This window comes from Podarcis filfolensis (assembly GCF_964270895.1).
Source record: "Podarcis filfolensis genome assembly, chromosome: 2".
NCBI classification, from domain to species: domain Eukaryota; kingdom Metazoa; phylum Chordata; class Lepidosauria; order Squamata; family Lacertidae; genus Podarcis; species Podarcis filfolensis.
Window position 1 is genome coordinate 15,731,729 of NC_139605.1, and position 24,175 is coordinate 15,755,903.

The 24,175-nt window shown below is 43.4% G+C and overlaps 3 protein-coding genes across 6 annotated transcripts in view; 1 reads left to right on the forward strand and 2 right to left on the reverse strand.

Moving 5' to 3' along the window:
- LOC310757108 (C-type lectin domain family 2 member D-like) overlaps positions 1–24,175 on the forward strand; it is a 102,899-nt gene that overhangs the window by 62,094 nt on the left and 16,630 nt on the right. The window lies entirely within an intron of this gene.
- Positions 1,030–12,640, reverse strand: LOC310757213 (killer cell lectin-like receptor subfamily B member 1B allele A). 2 transcript variants are annotated; one of them, XM_083602480.1, is made up of 6 exons: positions 12,498–12,640; positions 7,942–8,040; positions 6,620–6,736; positions 4,223–4,380; positions 3,172–3,287; positions 1,030–2,591 (listed from the first exon to the last, which is right to left on the reverse strand). In XM_083602480.1, the coding sequence occupies exons 1-6, from the start codon at positions 12,586–12,588 to the stop codon at positions 2,468–2,470; spliced, it is 705 nt and encodes a 234-aa protein (XP_083458606.1). In that variant the 5' UTR covers positions 12,589–12,640; the 3' UTR covers positions 1,030–2,467. The 2 variants fall into 2 exon arrangements, with proteins under 2 accessions (XP_083458606.1, XP_083458607.1); XM_083602481.1 differs by having other exon boundaries at positions 3,158–3,287.
- The window catches only part of LOC310757214 (C-type lectin domain family 2 member D-like), a 131,088-nt gene continuing 121,219 nt past the window's right edge, over positions 14,307–24,175 (reverse strand). Inside the window, exons 8-9 of the mRNA XM_083602482.1 lie at positions 15,032–15,274; positions 14,307–14,976 (exon numbers count right to left, since the gene is read on the reverse strand). The gene's annotated coding sequence lies outside the window, so the exon portion shown is untranslated. The remainder of the gene's footprint in view (positions 14,977–15,031; positions 15,275–24,175) is intronic.

A 24,175-nucleotide genomic window follows, 5' to 3' on the forward strand; every position in this document is an offset into this window, starting at 1 on the left:
AATCAACAGATTACGCTAGTAGGATTGCAAGAAGTTTTGTAAGGAGGACTATGTGAAATATTGCAGAGAAAAGTATGAAGAGAACAATGAGTGAAGGACTATTAAAAGTAATAGTGAAATTAATGAAATGCAGATTAAGTGATAAGGATTGAAAAATCTTCAGATGTGGTTGATGGAATTCAAACACTGAATAAGATGAGCAAATATGTTGTTTGTTTGTTTGTTTGTTTGTTTGTTTGTTTGTTGTTTGTAAATTTCATGTAAATATATAGACCTCATATATTGATCTCATATATATATATATATATATATATATATATATATATATATATCCTCTCTCTCTCTGTCTCTCTCTCTCTCTCTCTCTCTCACTAGATATATATATCCTATATATATAGGATCTAAAATAGATCTGCAGCTTCTGCCTACATCTGTTTCTGCAAGTGATACAGGCAGAAGCTGTGGAGCCATCCCAGCCTTCACAGTTTTGATTTCTGCTTGCTATGTCGCCTAATGACCAGCAGCATAACCCATTCTTAGGATGGCACTCTCTACAAGGTCTAGAAATCCCATTCCTGCCACAGGACCAAGTCTTCAGGCTGGCCTCCCTCTCCAGGAACCTAGATCTTGAACCAGGGTAAATATTTCTATGAGGAATTAAAAAGTGGATTAAATCAAGAACTTTATTTCCTTCAAATATGTCCACGTTTCTGCCCATCCAGTGGCCAGACATAACTGCTTTGAGAACCACACGGTACAAAAGGGAGTATGGGTGTAATTTAAATACAAGGATTGCCATATATCTTCCTATGGGTGGAAGATGATGGCAAACAGAGCTGAGATAGATTGGTTTGATCCCACGACACAGTCCGCCTCTATTGAAGACGCACGAATAGACAGCTGCCAAATCACTCTCCAGCCTCTCAGAAAATGCCGGGATTTGGCCTTGTGACTGGCAGTGAAAAACCCACAGCATTGTGCCCTGATAGATATGGCAATCCTTGTATTTAAATTACACCCATACTCCCTTTTGTACCGTGTGGTTCTCAAAGCAGTTATGTCTGGCCACTGGATGGGCAGAAATGTGGACATATTTGAAGGAAATAAAGTTCTCGATTTAATCCACTTTTTAATTCCTCATATAAATATTTACCTTGCACTTGCAACAGAAGGGTTTGTCTTCTTTGATCTATGATTGGTTGAAATCTATGCACCACAAAGCCTTCTCATCCTCTACTTGGAAAGGCACTTTTATGGTCGATTCCTCAACAGGTCAAACCACCCCTTAACTGGCAAAAGACTGACAGAATAATAGACCTTTTCTGAAACTGAGAACCAAATTCAGCTATGAATGAAAAGGTGCACTCCCTGACCAATGCTTAGATAAAAGGAGGAGGAGGAGAACAGCCACACAGGAAATGTGGCCTCTGAACACTTGGCCACTTCTCAGAATTTCTGCTATGCTCTTTACAATGGAAAATGTAATAGTTTTTCATTTCCCGAAACGGTGGCGAGGCAAAGACACGGTGTGTTCAACAGAACTCTTAGCTTGTTGTCTTGTGGTTTCATTTATTTATATATTTATTTATTTTTAAAAAGGAGTGACATTACACATATTATCTGAAACCGGGGGGCGGGGGGGGGAGTGTAAAATAAAGATACTTGCTTTGGGAGAAAATATGCAGTCCTGGCATAGAGTAAAATCTGATAAGGGTGGTAAGGAGTGGGTGGCACTGTGGTCTAAACCACTGAGCCCCTTGGACTTGCCGATCAGAAGGTCGGCGGTTCAAATCCCCGCGACGGGGTGAGCTCCCGTTGCTCAGTCCCAGCTTCTGCCAACCTAGCAGTTCGAAGCATGCCAGTGCAAGTAGATAAATAGGTACCGCTGCGACAGGAAGGTAAATGGCATTTCAGTGCGCTCTGGTTTCCATCACGGTGCCCTGTTGCTCCAGAAATGGTTTAGTCATGTTGGCCACATGACCCAGAAAACTGTCTGTGGACAAACGCCGGCTCCCACGGCCTGAAAGCGAGATGAACGCTGCAAACCCATAGTCACCTTTGACAGGACTTAACCGCCTTTATCTTTACCTTTACCTAATATCTGGTGAACTTCCCTTTGCTTTTGACTTCAGATTCTTCACTTAATTGCATTATAATAGTATTACATTAATAGAAAGCAATGATAGGGAACTCAAAGGAACTGACAAACTGACGAGCTTTGTTCCAATATAGCAAAAGTTTGGATTTTATGACAGTTGCCCATTTGGGGAATAAAACCTTACCCATAATACAAAAGTTATTACTACGGCTTTTGGCTTCCTGCCATAAGTCGGTTAAGGAGCACCCTGGCAACTGCAGACTATTCTGGGCTGGAGGCGATCTTGCAAGCTGCACAAGAAGTCAGGGGCCAACTCATTGTTCAGAATGAGATGGTTTCTTACTTCCAACACTTGGCTCCATTTTGTGCTTATATCTGGAAAGCTGCTTTCATGCACATCCAATGAGATAAAGTACTACAAGCGTTAGAATTAACACTATTTCGCCTTATCAACCCACAGCTGTTTACTTTAGCAGGGTCCGATACTGTAAACCTGCAGAATAAAGGAAATAATTTGTTGTTTCTTTTCAAAAAAAAAGAGAAAAGATTCTGTCATTCAGTATCAGGATACTGTTTTCATTTCTCACATCAAAACCTTTCCCTTCATGCCAAGAGGTGAGCTATTTATCCTCAGCTGACTGACATGCAGCTGATTGACATCCAATGCCCTTTTAAAATGTATTGGGGAGAAGGGGGGGCTCTTGGGCTGCTTTTATAAAAACGTATTTTGTGTTTTTATATTGTGATTTTAAGTTGTAACTGTACTGAGACCTGTGGGTATAGGGCGGTGTATAAATTTAATAAATAAAAATAATACCAACAGACGTCACCAGATGCCTCTTGGGACAGATGAAAACTTATACCTTGGCATCAGTAAAGACATCTCTTTTATTTATATTGGTAGTTCAGCCTTTGTGTATGCGTTGATTTGAAGGTTGTAGTTAAGGGCTCCCTCTTCTTTTCATTTCTGTGCTTTATTTACATCACTAGGTCTATGCTTCTTTGCTAACATGTAAATCAATTAAAAAATAAAAAATTACAGAAATCATCTGTGCACACCTAGAACTACTCACAGTTCTTCTTTGAAGGGGGATCCATCAACCCATTCCCAGGTCCACTCTTCAGAGAGTCTGGCTGCTTTGAGTCCCAACCAATACGAGGTTTCCTTTGTCAAATTCTTTATGATTGCCTATAATGGAACAGACAAGGGTGTTGCCAGGGCTTTTCTTTCAGCTGGAACTTGCCGGAACTCAGTTCTGGCACCTCTCAGGTGGGCACCGTTACCATTATAAGAAAACAAGGGAGGTCTTCATGGTGAGTTCTGGCTCCTGTTTTTCTAGAAAAATAGCACTGGATGTTGCCATTCTGACCATTGAATCAACAGTTCATGCTCATTTCCATCAGCTTCATTTCTATGGAGTTCTTCATTGCTCCACATCCTGCTCCTTAGCCATCTTCAACTGACCCGGGTGGAAATCTTTTTAGCTGAGTAAAGGAGGGGGTCCCCTACTTCTGTATGTGTGTATAAGGGCCTTCTGTACAAATCTGCATGTATTTTAACTAATGCGTATTTAATATTGTGGAGATGTGTATCTGATTTCAGCAGTGGCTGGCTAAAGCAGCTTTTAGGCCAAGGCAGGATTGACATCAAGGCTCAAGGGATTGGATGGATGGATTGCAATTTAAGTGCATTTTTTGCTACTTTTTATACACCTTGTTGGAGGGTGAAGAGAATGAAGTTTGAACCAGGAAGTCCGTGTTTCAAATTTCACCTCTGCCATAACATGAACACACTAGGTGGCCTTAAGCAAGCTACTCTCTGAGCCTCTAGTCTTCCAACTGCACTATTGAACATAATAATACTGAGCATTTAAAAAGGTTGCTATAAGGATTACAATTGGATCATGCATGTAAAGCCCTCTGAACACTTACAAGATCTATACAAATGTCATTGAGCAAAGTTACATGTGCTGTTGAGGAATAAAGCATCCTGACGGATGGTTAGGACTTATGGGAGCTGAAGTCCAACAACTGAAGGATCACAGGTCCCACAGAAGCCTCTTGTGGGCTTTGCTTCAACTGGATCCCTGTTGGCTAGACATTTCTCATAAGCTGCATATTTACCATCTCCTGCTGGTCCTGAATCACAAGCAGGGTGGAGTTCTTTCCTCTGCAGTCCTCTTGGCTCTCAGCCCAGGTTGTTATAGCTTGAGAGATCCAGTAGCAGATGTCCCTGTGCAGTTCCCAGTCCTTGGGGCATACTTTGCAGTTTGGGGCATCCTCTAGTGGTACAGAGGGAAAGCAAGAGGCAGAATATTTCCATGCATAAATGGATGCTCTTATTTTCCCCCTGAGGGGAGAATCTGAGAATTTATTGCATATTACAAAATGTCTCATTGCAAAGGGGAGCTTTATTTATTTCAGTAAATTAATATCCTTCCCTTCTTCCCAGGAGTTTTGAGTAACGTGTAGAATCCCAAACGGTCTCAGATACTAGTTAAACATTTCCCTCTCTTTTGAGAGGAAACTACATCAAAACCTGACTTCATGCTGCCTTTGTGATGCTGCAAGACTGCGTGAGGAGGAAATGCACCTGGGGCCAACACCCCTCTGGCCCTCCCACGCAATGCCACTACTGATGAACTCAGCGTGTGAAGAGGCTAAGCTGGTTGCTCTAGCCTGGCTGCATGACACTCACAAGCTAATCTTGTGCTCCTATACCAATAATTTATGAACTTCCACCACTTTGGAACTAAACTAAGTTTTACTGCCTGTGCAACCTTTCTGAGTGGTATATGGAAAGGAACGTGAACCTGACCTTAAGGAGTTTGTAAGTAAATTATTTCTAACATACTAAACATGATCTTTTCCTATGCTGAGGGAAGACAGAACTTTTTTAGAACGCAGTTGGAAAGACATATTTTCGAGGTCTAACAGCCTTTATTTCCAGACTTTACTTTGCCCCAAACTTGGATCTGGGCACCCAGGAATTTCCCTTTCTATATACCGTATTTTTCGCCCTATAGGACGCACTTTTTCCCCTCCAAAAATGAAGGGGAAATGTGTGTGCGTCCTATGGGGTGAATGCAGGCTTTCGCTGAAGCCTGGAGAGCGAGAGGAGTCGGTGCGCACTGACACTTCTTGCTCTCCAGGCTTCAGGAAGCTCCGCGCAACCCTCTGGAGCCCGGCGTGAAGCCACGCTGGGCTCCCAAGGGTTGCGTGGAGCTGCCTGCGCTCCAGGGCTTCACACAGCTCTCTGCAAGCCTGGGGAGACCGGCGCGGCTCCCTAGGCTTGCGGATAGCAGGCTGTTCTGGGGGCTGGGTTCGGGGGAAGCTCGGGCTTCCCCCGCGCCAGCCCCATGCCTGGGGGGGAAATAAAATTTTTTTTCTTTATTTCCCCCCCCCCCAAAAAACTAGGTGCATCCTATGGGGTGGTGCGTCCTATGGGGCAAAAAATACGGTATATCATGTTTTAACTTGTAGCAACAGTTTCAACATTCCTCAGTTCCAATTCTTCAGTTTCGTCCGCCAAAGCAATCATCCCATCCTGCTTTCCAAAGGAAAGTTAAGTGGCCTCCACACCTGCTTCCTCTTACTACCGTTGAGTGTGTGTGTGTGTGTGTGTGTGGCTGTGCCTTCAGATCTGTTTTTGACGTGTGTGTGTGTGTGTAACTGTTTAAGAAACCACCCTCTGGTCTTCCATGTCCGGTGCTGCACCTAGTGAGCCCAGGGAGGGAGAGTAGGCTAGAGTTGTGCTGAACTTTACACCCTCTATCACATCTTACACCTTGTTTGCATGCTCCTTATCTGTATGTTGTGTGTTAGTTTAATAAGGCTTAGGGTTATTTAGTGCATATTGTGACTGAGCTACCCCCACTGATGTTAATGGTTACGTATTATTGCTGAACTATTCCCACAGAAGTGCTGAAATGCGTATGTTATGATTGTGTGCGCGCTTAATAAATATCCCCATTTTTAAAAGCTGTGTGAGTGAGAGTTACTAGGGAAATCTGCCAAGATACACTATTGCCAACATTGAAAAATCCTAATTCACAAGACTCCTAGAACGTGCATAAGTGAAACATTTGTCGACTGTGGAGAGTTGCTAACACACATCTGGGAAAGGACTGACCATAGGCCGGTGAACCTAGCAGTCCTTCTGACCAGGGCATAACTAGAAGCACACTGGCCTTTACATAGAAGGCAGCACTATGTGAACATCCCATTGGCGCTATCCTGGGGTTTGTGGGTTAATGAAGCCTGCAAGGTTCTTTCCATTACAGAGATATGAAAAGACATTTGTAAACCACGGCATAATCGCTTAGGCTGAGAATTAATTTGCCCTTCTAGGAGGATGCAGAAGTCAGTACATCTGAATTCTGTGTCATGTTTTAAAAGTAAAATTTTTAAATGGTGTTTTAATAGTAAATCTCATTCGGAAGATGGAAGTGGCTGACGTCCAGACAGTGTTTCTGGTACACATACACAAAGCATGAGTCATCCATGAGTGGCTGAGGTTACCTGTTCTGCTGTGGCTTGGAGAGATGCACATATAGCGTTTCAGCTGCAGCTTAAATTCAGAGTCAGTGGTGCTGGAGCTGGTGGTGGTGTCCTCTGCTCTTCCCTTAGGCTGCAAAACTAAATACATTTTATAGTGTTGCGTTGTTATGGGTAACTGTTGGGATACAGTTTGTTTTTCTTGCACAGGAAAAGAAACATAGCCATTTTGTTTTGTTACATAGGTAAAGGTATAGGGACCCCTGACCATTAGGTCCAGTCGTGATCGACTCTGGGGTTGCGGCCCTCATCTCGCTTTATTGGCCGAGGGAGCCGGCGTACAGCTTCCGGATCATGTGGCCAGCATGACTAAGCCGCTTCTGGCGAACCAGAGCAGTGCACAGAAACGCCGTTTACCTTCCCACCGGAGCGGTGCCTATTTATCTACTCGCACTGGCGTGCTTTTGAACTGCTGACCTTCTGATCGGCAAGTCCTAGGCTCTGTGGTTTAACCCACAGCGCCACCCGTGTCCCTGTTTTGTTACATAGCCAAATGTAATTCATGAAGGCATAGGGTACATATGTTTGGCACCTTGTGACCTGTCATCGAATGATGAAGAATCCTGCTGTTAGGACAAAACAAGCAGGGCATCAAGGAGCATTCTTAGGAATATTAAAATATTCCAGCAGGCATCTGGTTGCCCACAGTGAGAACAGGATGCTGGACTAGATGATCCAGCAAGCTTTTTTATATTCTTCTGTGGTAACACAAGCCACCTAGCATGTTGGCCTGGCAGGTTACGGTCACAGTTGGATCTGAAACTGTAGTTTTTATCCAACTGAATTCACTGGATTTTATTTCTGATCCTTGTAAATACGCAAAGGATCGCAGTTTGTGTGTGTGCATGTTTTCTTTGCTGCTTTGTTTGTTGTTGTGTGCGTTTTCTCATATTGTTTATTGTTATGCTATCTTTACGTGTATGGTTTTCGCAAATTAACCCGAACATTTTGGACAAATGGAGTACAAATCCGTTTCTCAAATAAATAAATAAATAAATAAATAAATAAATAAATAAATAAATAAGTTTGAAATGTCCACACTATTTTCTATTCACCAGCTGCTATGGTGCCTTTGATGAAATGCAGAGTAGCAGTAGCCTTCCAGGATGACTCCAGGATGGCCAACTTTTACTGGACTGTGCCAGGAAACGTTATCTGTATTCACACTCTCAGGCTGCAATCCTATTCCCACCTGGGAGCAAACGCTACTAAATTCAGCGGGGGTTGACTTGCACAGGATTGCAAATATTCTTGGAGAAACCAACATTAAGCACTCAGTTACTCACCCAAAACTATCAGCATTACAATAGCCAGAGTGAGGAAGAGAATCACAGCGCAGGCAGTTCCAAGAGCAACGCGAAGGCCCCGTGTATATTTACGGACATCTGTAAGAATTAAAAGTTGATAAAAGAACTACAGTGGTACCTCGGGTTAAGTACTTAATTCGTTCTGGAGGTCTGTTCTTAACCTGAAACTGTTCTTAACCTGAAGCACCACTTTAGCTAATGGGGCCTCCTGCTGCTGCCACACCGCCGGAGCACAATTTCTGTTCTCATCCTGAAGCAAAGTTCTTAACCCGAGGTACTATTTCTGGGTTAGCGGAGTTTGTAACCTGAAGCGTATGTAACCTGAAGCGTATGTAACCCGAGGTACCACTGTATGCTTTTTGGTGTAAAGAGACTGCAACTGATGCTGGTGTGACATTATGAATTATGGGTTCTGCACAAACAACCTTGTTTTAAATTAAGTCGGGGTTTGGGGGGGATTTACACTCAAAGTGTTTTATTTAAATATGATATCCACAATGTATGAGAAGTACAAGATTCAGTAGCTACAGGGCAGTTTTAATTCACACAAGCTTTCGTACAGTTCTAAAGGAGATCCAAAAGAGATCCTTCATTTTTGTTTTTTTGTTTTTTAAAAAAGGCTAGCAATTCAGCTAGAATCATAGAATCATAGAATCATAGAATTGGAAGAGACCACAAGGGCCATCGAGTCCAACCCCCTGCCAAGCAGGAAACACCATCAGAGCACTCCTGACATATGGTTGTCAAGCCTCTGCTTAAAGACCTCCAAAGAAGGAGACTCCACCACACTCCTTGGCAGCAAATTCCACTGTCGAACAGCTCTTACTGTTAGGAAGTTCTTCCTAATGTTTAGGTGGAATCTTCTTTCTTGTAGTTTGGATCCATTGCTCCGTGTCCGCTTCTCTGGAGCAGCAGAAAACAACCTTTCTCCCTCCTCTATGTGACATCCTTTTATATATTTGAACATGGCTATCATATCACCCCTTAACCTCCTCTTCTCCAGGCTAAACATGCCCAGCTCCCTCAGCTGTTCCTCATAAGGCATCGTTTCCAGGCCTTTGACCATTTTGGTTGCCCTCCTCTGGACACGTTCCAGTTTGTCAGTGTCCTTCTTGAACTGTGGTGCCCAGAACTGGACACAGTACTCCAGGTGAGGTCTGACCAGAGCAGAATACAGTGGCACTATTACTTCCCTTGATCTAGATGCTATACTCCTATTGATGCAGCCCAGAATTGCATTGGCTTTTTTAGCTGCCGCGTCACACTGTTGGCTCATGTCAAGTTTGTGGTCAACCAAGACTCCTAGATCCTTTTCACATGTACTGCTCTCAAGCCAGGTGTCACCCATCTTGTATTTGTGCCTCTCATTTTTTTTGCCCAAGTGCAATAGTTTACATTCCTCCCTGTTAAAATTCATCTTGTTTGTTTTGGCCCAGTTCTCTAATCTGTCAAGGTCGTTTTGAAGTGTGATCCTGTCCTCTGGGGTGTTAGTCACCCCTCCCAGTTTGGTGTCATCTGCAAATTTGATCAGGATGCCCTTGAGTCCATCATCCAAGTCGTTGATAAAGATGTTGAATAAGACCGGGCCCAAGACAGAACCCTGTGGCACCCCACTAGTCACTCTTCTCCAGGATGAAGAGCTAATATAGATAGAAGATCAACTTACATCAAATCAATTACTTATTTATACAGTGCATAACTAAAATATTGACTGCAGTAGACAAACACAAATTATAAAGGATAATGGATCAAACCTAAGATTCTTAGTACAGAAGTCTGTTTGCAATTATGAAAACCTAATTCTCTCTGGATCGAAGCTATGACATTCTGCCATAGTATTTTTTTTACTTATTGGGTTTTATAAACAAGAATAATGTTATGCAAATAAGTATACCAAGTTTTCTCATGTCATTTGTATATCACAAAAATAGCATAATAAATGTGGGAAAATACCTACAACATATGTTTCATTATTAAAGGTAAAGGGATCCCTGAGACTCTTGAGAGTCCCATGGACTGCAAGAAGATCAAACCTATCCATTCTTAAGGAAATCAGTCCTGAGTGCTCACTGGAAGGACAGATCATGAAGCTGAGGCTCCAATACTTTGGCCACCTCATGAGAAGAGAAGACTCCCTGGAAAAGACCCTGATGTTGGGAAAGATGGAGGGCACAAGGAGAAGGGGACGACGGAGGACAAGATGGTTGGATAATGTTCTCGAAGCTACCAGCATGAGTTTGACCAAACTGCAGGAGGCAGTGGAAGACAGGAGTGCCTGGCGTGCTCTGTTCCATGGGGTCACAAAGAGTCGGACACGACTAAACGACTAAACAACAACAAAGGGACCCCTGACCATTAGGTCCAGTCATGATTGACTCTGGGGTTGCGACGCTCATCTCGCTTTACTGGCCGAGGGAGCCAGCGTACAGCTTCCAGGTCATGTGGCCAGCATGACTAAGCCGCTTCTGGTGAACCAGAGCAGCGCACGAAACGCCATTTACCTTCCCGCTGGAGCGGTACCTATTTATCTGCTTGCACTTTTACGTGCTTTCAAACTGCTAGATTAGCAGGAGCAGGGACCGAGCAACGGGAGCTCACCCCGTCACAGGGATTCGATCCGCCAACCTTCTGATCAGCAAGTCCTAGGCTCTGTGGTTTAACCACGTCACATGTTTCATTATTAGTGGTCAATATATAAGTTCTTGGTTCATGAATTGGTTTCCCATCACCACCATACTCTCTCCACAGTCCTGCAGTCTCACCAGATACTTTAGCTTCCCACAAGGCAGTAGGGCAGTTTATACAAAATTGTCTGCCCCTCAGAAACTGATGGATCTGGTGGCCTTCCACCAATGAGGCACTATTCTTGTGTCAATAACATGCTGCAGGATACATCCACAGTAAAATACCTGCCTGGAGGAGTCCTGAAAATTTTTTCCTTACAGGTATGTGGGCTTATCCACACTTACCTCCCCCGCCCCCGCTTTCCAGGCACATTTTCACACTTTAAAGCTCCATGTCTGAGTGCTCTTTACTTACTTTCCCCACAAAAACACCCCTCTTTAAACCTGAAGCACAACAAGCAGCAATTCAGTTTTTCTGTGGGTTGCTGTTTGCACCGATTCAGCTTTAAAGAGCAGGTTTTCATGGGGAAATCTCCAGGGCAAAAGAAGGAGCACTCAGACATGGAGCTCTAAAGTGATCTCTTGTGGCAGAGCGTTCCACCAGGCGTTCCACCGAGAAGGCCTTGGCCCTGGTCGAGGCCAGCCTAACCTCTCTGTGGCCTGGGACCTCCAGGGTGTTATTATTTGCAGACCGTAAGCTCCTCCGCAGGGCATACCAAGAGAGGCGGTCCCGTAGGTATGAGAGTCCTAGGCCATATAGGGCTTTAAATGTTAAAACCAGCACCTTAAACCTGATCCTGTACTCCACCGGGAGCCAGTGCAGCTGGTATAGCACTGGGTGAATGTGATCCTATGGTAAGGACCCCGTAAGGAGTCTCGCCACAGCATTCTGCACCCGCTGGAGTTTCTGGGTCAGCTTCAAGGGCAGCCCCACCTAGAGTGAGTTAAATGATATGTAATGAATTGAAAAAGATGTTTAAAATAATATTTGTTTTTTTAAAAAAAAGCAGAAGCTTTTCTTTTGGGAATTATAGGGACAGAACTACCCAAACTGTATAGAAATTTATTCATGTGTGTGACTACAGTGGCAAGAATGTGATTTGCCCAAAAATAGAAAGAAGAAGTCCCGATGAAAGCAGAAGATATACAAAAACTTACAGGATATGCAGAAACAGGAAAACTTACCGGAAATATAAGAAATCAAGGTAACAAACTTTTTTGAAAAAAAGAATGGAAATGGTTTATTGAATATTTACAAACTGTAAACAGATAAGGACACTGGCAGGATTATTTTAATGACCTGCAGTTTTATACGAGTAAGCACTTAAAGTAGACGAATAAATGATTAAGTTAAGTTAATTTGGAATATGCAGAAAATACTAAAAATAATAATAATTAAGGAATCGCAGAAAGAAGGAAGTTGAGTTTCAAAATATTAAAATGATTGTAAAAGTATTGAAATGTATAAAATTGAGGATCATAAATAATTTTTTTTTTTAATGAACTGGATCGTTCTGCAGACAAAGCTTGCATTCCATCACTGAGCCCTTTCCCAAATACATGAAGGAAAATAATACTTTCATTAGCCTCTCTTGCTTCCAATTATTTTTATTAGGTGACTTCAAGGTTATAGAATTATGCAAAGGAGAGGAAAAAACAAAGCCCTTTCTAGTCTCTCCATACTGTTCATGTTTCTAGCATGTCCACCCTTTGTAGTTAAATTTAATTTTCTAAAATAAAAGAAGGATGCATCAGTCTGAAGACTATCCAGGCGACTACATTGGGCAGCAAGGAAAAAAGGATTTAGCAGAGACCCACAAAGCAGAACCTGAGGACTTCAGATTCTGTAACCCACCTGCAGATTAATTACCCTGCACAAAATAAAAATACATGACTAAGTGAGTCACTTACTGCAGTTCCTGCCAGAACGAGGCATCGGAATTCTTGAACAGGAAGGCATTTCCCGAATGTTTAGGTCCGCATATGCTATTTCCCCAGCCATGTGCAGAGAAAGCTGAATGTGAAATGAAGGAAGGAAGCTGAGCTACAGCAACAGGAGCTGCAGAGGTGAATGTTCGACTCCAAGCGACAGCGACTAGCACGCTCAGCATCACAGGGTCCAATTGGTCTCTGTCAAAGTTTTTTTTAGACTTCCTTTTCTCATAAGAATCAATTGGTTGAGACCAGTGAGTGCATCTCTGTTTAATTACAACTGCACCAGCGTACTTGGCCACTGACTCCACCCAATTCTGCAGGTGCCTGCACAGAGTTGCTTCTCTGCCAGAAACTGCACTTGCTGGCATCCTGTGACCCCTTTAGGTTTGGGGATTGGGGATTTGCCATCTGGTATTCTTGAGGACTAGTAACCCACTTTTATTTGATTAACCTTGTGGTTTTTAGCTGATTGATTCAATCCACAATACATTTGTTCATTGTTTTATAGGTGTCTTTTGAGATATTGAATTTTCGAGTTAAATGTTGACACCCAGTCTTAGAATGGAACACCTTTCGTTGCTGGGACTTAGCAGTAGCAACATTGCTTCAGAAGGTCTTCCCTGGGGAATGTAAGAAAAGCTCTCCGATCAATGGCCTCTCAAGATCAGGGTCAATGAGATAGTGAATTTTGTTTGAGTTAAAACTTAGGTAAAATCCAATTGGGAATCCCATTTATTGATAGTCTTTATATACTATCTCTATGTGGCTATAGACGAGCAGTACTGTTCACAACAGAGCAAGGTACCCGACTGCACCAGTTGGAAAAATATAACTAGGTATGAAGCACAAATTCGGCACCCAGCAGCATAGTAGGAAAACAGGTGCACCTATTAAATCAGTACAGCAACCAAGAAGAGCCCTGCTGGACCAAAACAAAGACCTATCTCCTCCAGCATCCTGTTTCTCAGAGCAACTAAACTGGTGCTTATGGGAAGCTGGGATCTACTTCTGGGGAAAGAGCACATCAACAGAAACTTGCCTATGCTTTCCACGGGTCACATTTGGCCAAGGTGTCCAAAAAGGCATCTGCTCAAATCTGGTATGCTGTAGGATTTATCTCAGGAACATTGCTCCACTTGTTCCTCTGGGAACATGTTTCACCCCTAGGCCAGATTCCTGTCAGCAGCCCTCTTCTTCCAAGGTGGCCCCTTCAGAGTCTCCATTTTCCAGTCCTGTCTTCTCAAGGGTGAATTCCAAATCTCGGGAACATGTAGACCTTCCTAAAATCACCCCAGGGATCCAGAAAAGGCTTTTACCAAAGTGGGCAGAGATCTTTTGCTTCAGTGCCTTTAACCAAAGCAGGCTTATGTCCAGGGTTCATTTGTCTCCCCAGTGAACAGGGGACTAGGTAGACATATACTAATGGCATTCCCTTTCTGGCTATGCACAGTAGGGCTTAAGGGGACACTAGCAGGGGAGCAAGAACCAAGACGCCCCCCAATCTCTGTGGAGAAGTGTTATTAGGTACACAGCCTGTTCCTTTCATCTCCCCTGGGCATCTCTTCCATCACTCTGCAGCTTCTTACACCCGTTCCGTCTCTTCCACCCTTCATTTCGCCTGAGCCACAGCAGCTGGACTCCTCCCCTACCATCAGGCATATGACTGAGACTGCTCCAACCTTCTTTTCTTATAGGTAGAGCCAGATTAACACTGTTGGAGGACTTTAAAGCACTTGAAAGATTTGGGTGCCCCCATATATATCCAACTCAAAATATAATCACACGTAATCCGTAAAATTATTTTTCATTTTTCAAAATGAAACAAAGCTTACAGCAAGATGGGAAACCATGTTTATTTTTGTATACTTCCACTTTATCTATATTTGATTTTTTTGCTCCTCCTTTTTTCTAATTGTAGAGTCTTTGATCAGATCCTCAAAACTAATCTTACCTAATACATCTGCTTCTGGCAATGGAAAATTTATGTAGTGTTCCCCTTTTTTCCTTTATGCCCTAAGCATGTGCTTAGTTTGCTTAATGGTTAATCCAGCCCTGGGTGGGGCCTCCAGGAAACGTCCACAGGTGGCCCCTTCAGGATCCATTGCCTGGCTGGTGTGGATTGAGGCCTACTTAAAAGGCCAAGCACTGGCAAAGGACTGGTGAACCCCGAGAGCCCGCCACAGAAGCCAGCAACCATAGATGAGCCATGCGTTCCATATTAAAGACACAATTTCTGACAGAATACAGATGGCAGCAACATGATGGCACTAGTGGACACTTCCTCTGGCTATGATGAGCCACTGGACAATGCCAGGTGAAATGAAAGGAATTGGACAGAGTTTTGCATAGGATGCCCAGCTGTGCCGCACAAGAATGCATGCCAAAAACACGAGAATTTCCAGTCTGTGTCAGTATAATGAACTCTTCATTCACCAGCTAGATGCCCCCAAGAAAACTCACAAGTAAGAAATAATGGAGATAAGCATCCCCTCTGAGTGTCCTCAGAAAACAAAGTTGTACACCTGCCTCTGAATGGGGTGGTCCAGTCCCAGTTAATAGCTGTCGATACACCTGCGCTCTTTGAACTAAGGATAGTCCGCTTTGAAAGCCGCTTAGGCTTGCGGCTATCATAACATCCTATAGCAATGGTCATGTGACAACTTCCTGTGGCAAGCCACCAGAGCAGAGTTGCACGTTCTCATTGCATTCAGCCTGCACCAAATGAACTTTTGTGTAGGTATGTGCTTTGAAGGCTGGTGACGGGTCGTTTTCCGTAGGAGACATGAACGAAAAGGTTACTGTTAAAGTCTGAAGTGGGGGCATTGTAGTGCTCAAGGAAATGACATGTGGCTGCACAATAAAGCCAGTGACTTGGGGATAGGTCTTAAAGATCCAAATATATTTCTGTCCCCTATCTATTTGGGGAGGGAGGTAAAGGACCCCTGGATGGTTAAGTCCAGTCAAAGGCGACTATGGCGTGTGGCGCTCATCTCGCTTTCAGGCCGAAGGAGGCGGTGTTTGTCCACAGACAGCCTTCTGGATCATGTGGGCAGCATGACTAAACCACAACAGAACACTGTGATGGAAACCAGAGCCCATGCAAATGCTGTTTACCTTCCCGCCACAGTGGTACCTATTTATCTACTTGCACTGGTGTGCTTTCGAACTGCTAGGTTGGCAGAAACTGGGACAGAGCAACGGGAGCTCACCACCATCGCGGGGATTTGAACCGCCAGCCTTCCAATCAGCAAGCCAAAGAGGTTTATACCACAGCGCCACCTGCTCCCTTCTAAACAAGAACAAAGAACAACCCAGATGGAACTCGAATCCACAATCTCCAGCTCTGGTGGCTGATCCACCAGGCCACTGGGTCTCCTCATATATGGGTGCTCCCATCCCTGAATAAATTATACTTTGCTAAACTTTAAAAGGTCCCGAATCCATTTTTGAGAGCAATGTTGTTGTCCTTATTCCACCAACATTCTGAGATCTTGAGCAAAGCACAGCAGTACAGAGGAGGCATGTGACTTGCTTGTGCCTGGTTGGCCCCTAGATGGCGCTTATGTAGCTAACCTACCGAAAAACATGACATAATTGGCTGCAAATAATCGAGATGCAGACTTCTTGCAAAGCTCTAAAAAGAAGGTCTACACGCAGTGATCTGACTTTCGAACGCTGCTGCAACCGTGATAGCCCCAAATTGAAGGATGTCGTAACAATTCTCCATCAAGCCTTTTTATCCCAAATCTCTGAACCGCTGGTAAATTTCTGAGAGGTATTGTAAGGTGATCTAGTATGAAACAGTGAGACAGAGAGAGAGAGACGATGCTTAAACTAGGATACCATTGGAGTATTACCCCAGTGAAGTTATGTCATGTGAATCCAACCCAGTGAGTATGCTATGATGGGAAGAATGTGATTGGCACAATGTTTTACACGTGATCTTGTTCTGTGGTGCAGACACAGGAGGTTGCAACCGTTGTTAACCAGACGGCTTGTTATGCAGAGACTTAATCTTGTGTCTGACAGCCACTGCCTGACTAGAAAGAGCTCTTCAATGCATTAGTTCTCATTGCTGGGATGAGGGTGCAAAGTTTGGTCTCTTATCTTAGCTGACAAGCAAAAACTTAAGATAAAGAGGTGTGAAAGCAGGTGGAACGGGTTTGCAGGTACATATGGTATGTGGAAGCCCTTCTTCTCTTACGTGGCCAGTTAGGTATAATACAACAGCCACAATGTTTTGGTTACATTACTGAGACGTCTCCCTGGCTAAGCAGCTCCTGGTGGGCATTGCTAAGTGGATGAATTTAAGGTGCTTGTGAATTTTCTTGTCCAACATGTCAAACTCTTGTGCACTGTGTTGTTACGGTTGTGTTAAAGTTCTTTTGTTTAATTATTTATTGGATGATGTTATGCAGATGATAGATAGATGATAGATAGATGATAGATAGATAGATAGATAGATAGATAGATAGATAGATGATAGATAGATAGATATAGATAGATATAGATAGATGATAGATAGATAGATAGATGATAGATAGATAGATAGATAGATAGATAGATAGATAGATAGATAGATGATAGATGATAGATGATAGATGATAGATGATAGATAGATAGATATAGATAGATAGATAGATAGATAGATAGATGATAGATAGATAGATATAGATGATATATAGATAAATAAATAAATAGATGATAGACAGATGATGGATAGATAGATACAAAGAATATATAATATATATGACTGTCGGCCCTGGGCTTGGGTCTCCTATTAGCTCCTGGGGTCCATGATAGGAAAGCAAGTGGTTTATTTTCTTTTTGTTGGCTCCTTCCATACAGCCCACATCACCAGATCCTTTGTATACCTGAGATAATGAACTGGCAGCCTCCCACCTGCAGCCAGTGGTGTGGGTTAACCTGGAGAACATTCGACGCAAATTAGGTTATTTGCACAGGATAATGTACATAGGAATATGTTCTGATGCCCTAGACAGTAAGCTAATTTAGCATGTTAATTTTACTTACATTTTTACTAATATGCAGAAACTTTGAAACTCCCAAGCTTGCCAAATACAGTATTTGCACTTTGGCATCCATTCCTTATCGCCAGTAAAGATGTGACATGGAAAATTCTCCAGACCACATTATGGCATATGGGAGGATGCCTCTGAGCGTCAGAGAAACGCAAGAAAACTTGGGAGCATTCCATTATCTAAGACGCATGTCGAAAAAGAAACATAAAAGCATTAAATGATACAGACTTCCAACAGATTTATAGTCCTCAAAAAACCGAGCTGAAGAAGGCGTTTACTCTGAAACAGGGCCCTGTCCTGGTCACCACTACTGAGTCGTACACCTGATTCACACTCCGAATACTCCTTTTCGGCCCTATTTGATTCTTTATTCCTTATTCTGATTCTATATAATATGGACTCCTTTTGACTGCCATTGAGACTTGTACAAAATAATTGTTGTGTACTGGTATTTCATGTACCTCTATACTATATCACTGCATATTTGAAACTACATTATTCCTGTACTTAAACGTTTTACCTTAAAACTATCGTACTTACACGTTGTGTTTAAATTTACTTAAAACTATCATACTTACACGTTGTGTTTAAATTTACTATCAGCTTCAAATTGTTATTCTTAGCAGAATATACACGTTTTTCTTTTCTTTTCAACTCTCGAGTAGGAACTATTCCTTATATTGAAACTTGTGGCCTGAGCTCTTGGTATATCTTTTTTAGTGTATTTCCAACAAGAACTCCAATTTCTTTAACAATATCAAATAGCAACCAATGTCCGCCTCTCCTTAACCGTCATTGATGCCACTGATGTTGTGAATTTTCACACGAATATAAATAATAAAAAATATTAGCACAAACGGTCATGCAAAGTATGAAATAAAATGAACCTTATGCCCAACTGCTCCCTGCTCTCTGGATTTACTGCTAAGCAGCTTACAATGTATAAAACTCACTTACGCAGGGTGGTATTCAACTAGATGTTACTCTGAGTAGACCCACTGAAATTCATGCACATGACCAAGGCTATCTTCCTAAGCCCACGATCACCTGGGAAGTAAACTCCATTGAATTCAGCAGAACTTACTCCTGAGTTGACATGGTTTGGTTTGCACTGCAAAGTGCGTCCATAAGTTTCAACGAATCTACATTGAGTAAAACTTAGTTGAATACAACCAACAAAATATGAACTAGCAGTGATACCCCAAAAAGTGGCTCAAACCTAATTCAGAGAGGGTTGTGTGCCCCAGAAAGGGCACTGCTTAATAATAATATAAAAGTGCAAACAAAGATTCTTTTTCTATAAAAAAAACCATACCTTGCGTCCTCTTAGCTTCTGCCCAGCGTGCAGAGTTTTTATTACTTGGCCGGGGACTTAACACCATGTAGCCGTCTTCATCTTCCATGGCCCCAAATGGTTAAATCTCAAGAGACTTATGAAAAAGAATGAGCTTGACTAGATGCTGGCTAGTTCTCTTGAATGTGGGGCTCAGGGTTGCAAAGGAAATGCAAGCACCCTTTCTGGCGTCTCAACTGTGAAACCACAGGTAAGGTCTTAAAAGTGACCATAATAGATAGTAATCTAACACAGTATATAGCAGGCAAAGTCTAGCACTTTTCTTGGGTACCAGATCTCAAATGCATATGCAGGCTGCCAATATAGCAGTATTCAAAAGCACACTGGCCGCGACTGGCAGCATCGCGAGAAGCCACTGAGAGCATCATCCTTCATGAATTCATCTAGTCCACTTTTTAAGCCATCCATGTTGGTGGCCATATAATAGTTTCTTGCTCTTCCATCCAGGAGCTCAAGGTTGTCTATTTTCCTCCCCCCACTCCCCGACTTTTATATTTGCAAATTGCAACAGCCTGCGAGGCAGGCTAGACTGAGCTAATGGATGTACATTGCACAGCAGCTCTTCTCAATAGATGCAGGGATGCAGGGGGCCTGATGCAACACCCTTTTAGAATATGGCTCTTTTTGGGGGGGGGGGGTCATTGGGTTATTGTTTTTGGTTTTATTTTATATGTTGTGGTCTTCTTTGTGAACCGCCCTGAGACCTCCAGGTATAGGGCGGTGTATAAACTGAATTAATAATACAGTGGTACCTCTGGTTACGTACTTAATTCGTTCCAGAGGTCCGTTCTTAACCTGAAACTGTTCTTAACCTGAAGCACCACTTTAGCTAATGGGGCCTCCTGCTGCTGCTGTGCTGCCAGAGCACGATTTCTGTTCTCATCCTGAAGCAAAGTTATTAACCCGAGGTACTATTTCTGGGTTAGCAGAGTCTGTAACCTGAAGCGTATGTAACCCGAGGTACCACTGTAATAATAATAATCCACATACGTTGTACCAAGCCCACAAAATCCTGTTGCAGTTTCCATCCAGCATCTCCTACCTAAAACCTGGCAATTAGAGAAAGCTACCTATTGTTAGGGGACGTGGGTGGCACTGTGCGTTAAACAACAGAGCCTAGGACTTGCCGATCAGAAGGTCAGCGGTTTGAATCCCCGCAATGGGGTGAGCTCCTGTTGTTCGGTCCCTGCTCCTGCCAACCTAGCAGTTCGAAAGCATGTCAAAGTGCAAGTAGATCAATAGGTACCGCTCCGGCGGGAAGGTAAATGGTGTTTCCGTGCGCTGCTCTGGTTCGCCAGAAGCGGCTTAGTCATGCTGGCCACATGACCCGGAAGCTGTACGCCGGCTCCCTCGGCCAATAAAGCGAGATGAGCGCCGCACCCCAGAGTCAGTCACGACTGGACCTAATGGTCAGGAGTCCCTTTACCTTTACCTTTACCTATTGTTAGCAACTCTGAATGGCTTGCTAAAGTGGTCAACAAGCCTCCTGTTCTAGTGTTTTGCCACAGAACAGCTTGACTTCACATCCTGCAGTTTAATTTATATATTTTTTGATAATAATTTTTATTAGTTTTCAATTACAGTCTGGAATAATAGCTTCATTATAACAACACCAATTGATAATACAATTATTAATACCAATAGTTCAAATACCGAATTATATAATTTAGATAAGATGGTGCTAGAATTGATGGCTTCATTATTTGCATTATTTCTGCATTCCTTTCATACGGCATCACGGTGTGGTACGCTGGTTTGACATCAACTGATAGGAAGTGCCTACAGAAGGTGGTGAATACAGCACAAGATATTATGGGCTGTTTCGTGAATCTGCTGGATGACATAGCCAAAGAACGTTGCCTCAGGACAGTGAGGAAAATTCTCATGGATGATTCACACCCTGGTTGGCACTTTCTTGATCTTCTGCCCTCAGGCAGAAGATATAGAAGCATGATTAGTCGCCAGTGGCGTAGCGTGGGTTGTCAGCACCCGGGGCAAGGCAAGTAATTTGCGCCCCCTAACCCGTGGATTTTAGCACTCGAGTCTCTTCCACTAGAGAGCTGCGAGTGCGAGCGCCCCCCCAGATGTTGCGCCCGGTGCGGCCGGCCCCCCCTGCACCCCCACGCTACGCCACTGTTAGTCGCACCAACAGGGTAAAGAACAGCTTCTACCCGTGGTCTGTTAGGCTGCTGAATGAAAAGATAACAACAGGGCAACGGACTTTCGGGTTTGGTGGGTGTGAGGGGAATTAAGACTAAGAGAGCTGAGTGTACAAATGTATACAAGTTGTAAAGTGATAATAAAGTATTTCAGTTTCAGTATTGGTTTCCATTACATTCTGATCATCATAATAATTCCTTATACAAACCACTGCAATATTAATAACTTTTATTCGTGTTGACACATTAAACAATTTATAAAAGTACAAGTGAGGAACTCAAACTATACCCTTTTTTCCTGTATGTGGCAATTATTATGTCGGTGGTATTTCTTCCTGTCCTTGTAAGACGTGCAGTACAATTTATATCACTGTATGAACAAAAAACAATAACCAGGATCTCACATCCAGTCCGTAGGTAAAACTGCAACTGACCTACACACACATTATAGAAACTGCATTTTTTTTACCCTGCAAACATGGAGGAAAACACTTTAATTCTGAGAAACAGCTTGCCAGACTTATCTATAATTGCTATAGTGATGCAAATAGATCCAACAATGCTAGCAAAAAAGGGGGGGATTTGTGTATATAAACATGCAGAGCACATGAACACTACGCCGGAGGAACATCGCCCGGCTGTGAGGCGTGAAGGCCTCTCCCTGCAAGGCCCTTTCCACCTGGCCTAGGGGGTGAGGCCCACACTCACCAGCCCTACTGAAGAGGCTCCTGTGTGTCAATGTAATAAATGTATGGTTTTTAGTGATTAACTGTATCCATTAGGAGAGGGGTAGGACCTATGGTAGGGGACACATTGTGCCGCTTCTGGAGTAGTTTGTCCACCTTTGGTCCCCACCCTGCACTCAGCTCTCACCTGTGGCTCCTAGAAGCTGCCAGCATGCGACAGCAGACACACCTGGGAACGGCTTTGTCTTCTTCTTTGACGATCACTTGTAGCCAAGTAAGATTGTCTTCCATAAACACAGTTTTAACAATGAGTCTGTAAGTGACTGTGGAGGCCAGTTCTGGACCCACATGCCCTTCTACAGTGGGGGCATTGGTTCCTGGGCAGGAGTTGATCACGGTGTGGATTTGCCAAGCGTGCCTTCCTCTTAGCACGTTTCTCCCTTTTATCCTGAGTTCGAGTGTCTTCAAAGCCCATGACACCTTTGGTAAAGGCTGTTCTCCAACTGGAGCGCTCGCAGGCCAGTGTTTCCCAATTCTCAGCGTTTATGCTACATTTTTTTTAGATTTGCCTTGAGACAGTCTTTAAACCTCTTTTGTTGACCACCAGCATTACGCTTTCCATTTTTAAGTTCGGAATAGAGTAGTTGCTTTGGAAGACGATCATCAGGCATCCACACAAAATGACCAGTCTAACGAACTTGATGTTGAAGAATCATTGCTTCGACACTGGTGATCTTTGCTTCTTCCAGTACACTGATATTAGTTCGCCTGTCTTCCCAAGTGATTTGTAAATTTTTTTGGAGACCGTTGAATGGCTGACTAAACCAGGTGAGGGGAGCCAACGGGTCTCAAACCCCTGGTGAGTTGGGGACTTCCTGTGCATGCGAAGACAGGCAGCAGCAGATTGAGCAGACGAGACAAAGAGTAGGTCCAACAGTCACTGAGGCGGTTGCCATAGGCGCTACTACCACTTTCTCTAAAAATAATAAAATAAAATCTCAAAGCAAGAAACCTGCTTTATGGACCCTTTTTTTCAAAAAGGGTGGAAGTGGCAGGACAGCCCTCCAAATACCTCTCGAGGAACCCTAACCTAGATCATTTACACGTGTCAGGGGAATTCCCTCTGCACTCAATGGGACTTACTTCTCAGCTGAAGTTCCTCTAAGCCTTAGTTATTGAAGACAGCAGGCTGGGTTTTCCTATGTTCATTTGTAAGATTACTAGCAGTTCTAGAGCGTCTGCTTGCTTGCTGTGCATAGCCAAGGACCCTTTAATAATAATAATAATAATAATAATAATAATAATAATAATAATAATAATTTATTATTTATACCCCGCCCATCTTGCTGAGTTTCCCCAGCCACTCTGGGCGGCTTCCAATCAAGTGTTAAAAACAATACAACATTAAATATTAAAAACTTCCCTAAACAGGGCTGCCTTCAGATGTCTTTTAAAGATAGGATAGCTGCTTATTTCGTACACATCTGAAGGGAGGGCGTTCCACAGGGCGGGTGCCACTACTGAGAAGGCCCTCTGTCTGGTTCCTAGTAGCCTCACTTCTCACAGTGAGGGAACTGCCACAAGGCCCTCGGTGCTGGATCTCAGTGTCCGGGCTGAATGATGGGGGTGGAGACGCTCCTTCAGGTATACATTGCGCGATAGCAATGGACACCACATGTGAAACAAAGGTAAGTGTTTACATTTTCCTGTTTTCCCAGCCAAGTTAAGCACACCCTTTTTCTTGTCCGGGACCCCAATCCACTGAGGTTGGGCTTGCGATTGTTCTTGGAATGACTACCTGTCGGCTTCCAGGATGCCAGCATGCCAGAGATTATCACTCAGGCAATGGGGACCCTTCAAGGAGTATGGCTGCCCCCTACTCATATCCCAAGCTCCTCCTCTGCTAGCCATTTCCCCTCTGAGTAAAACAGCATTGGAATGGTGTAAATCCATCACTGGGGTGATTTTATATGCATTTCTAAAGTTTTGATTGAGCCAGTACATAGGTTCATTTATCAGTGAATTGATAGATTTGGTAATCTGCAGCGGAGGCTCTTTGTCTTTGCCTCGTAGTGAGGCAAGGGTTTTTTGGGGGGGGGTCTCTCACCCCTCTTCCAATTTCCCGGTTGCAGTAGCTTCCTGTGTTGACAGTGAGAAACCAGCGTTCTCACCTTGGACTTCCAGTGACAATAAAATTGGGCGGTGACTGAATTTCTGTCTGCTGTACAGCTGGCACATGTAGTGTGTTTGCACTATAGACTCTTAGTCACTAAATCATTTGTGTTTAGGCATGACTAAACCAAGACGCAGAATGTTTGTTGTGGCAGGAAAGAAGAGGAAAGAGGAAGGGGGGCCAACCTGCAAAACTTGCAGTGCACCGGGGGGGGGGGGGAGGAGGAGCCGCATACACTTC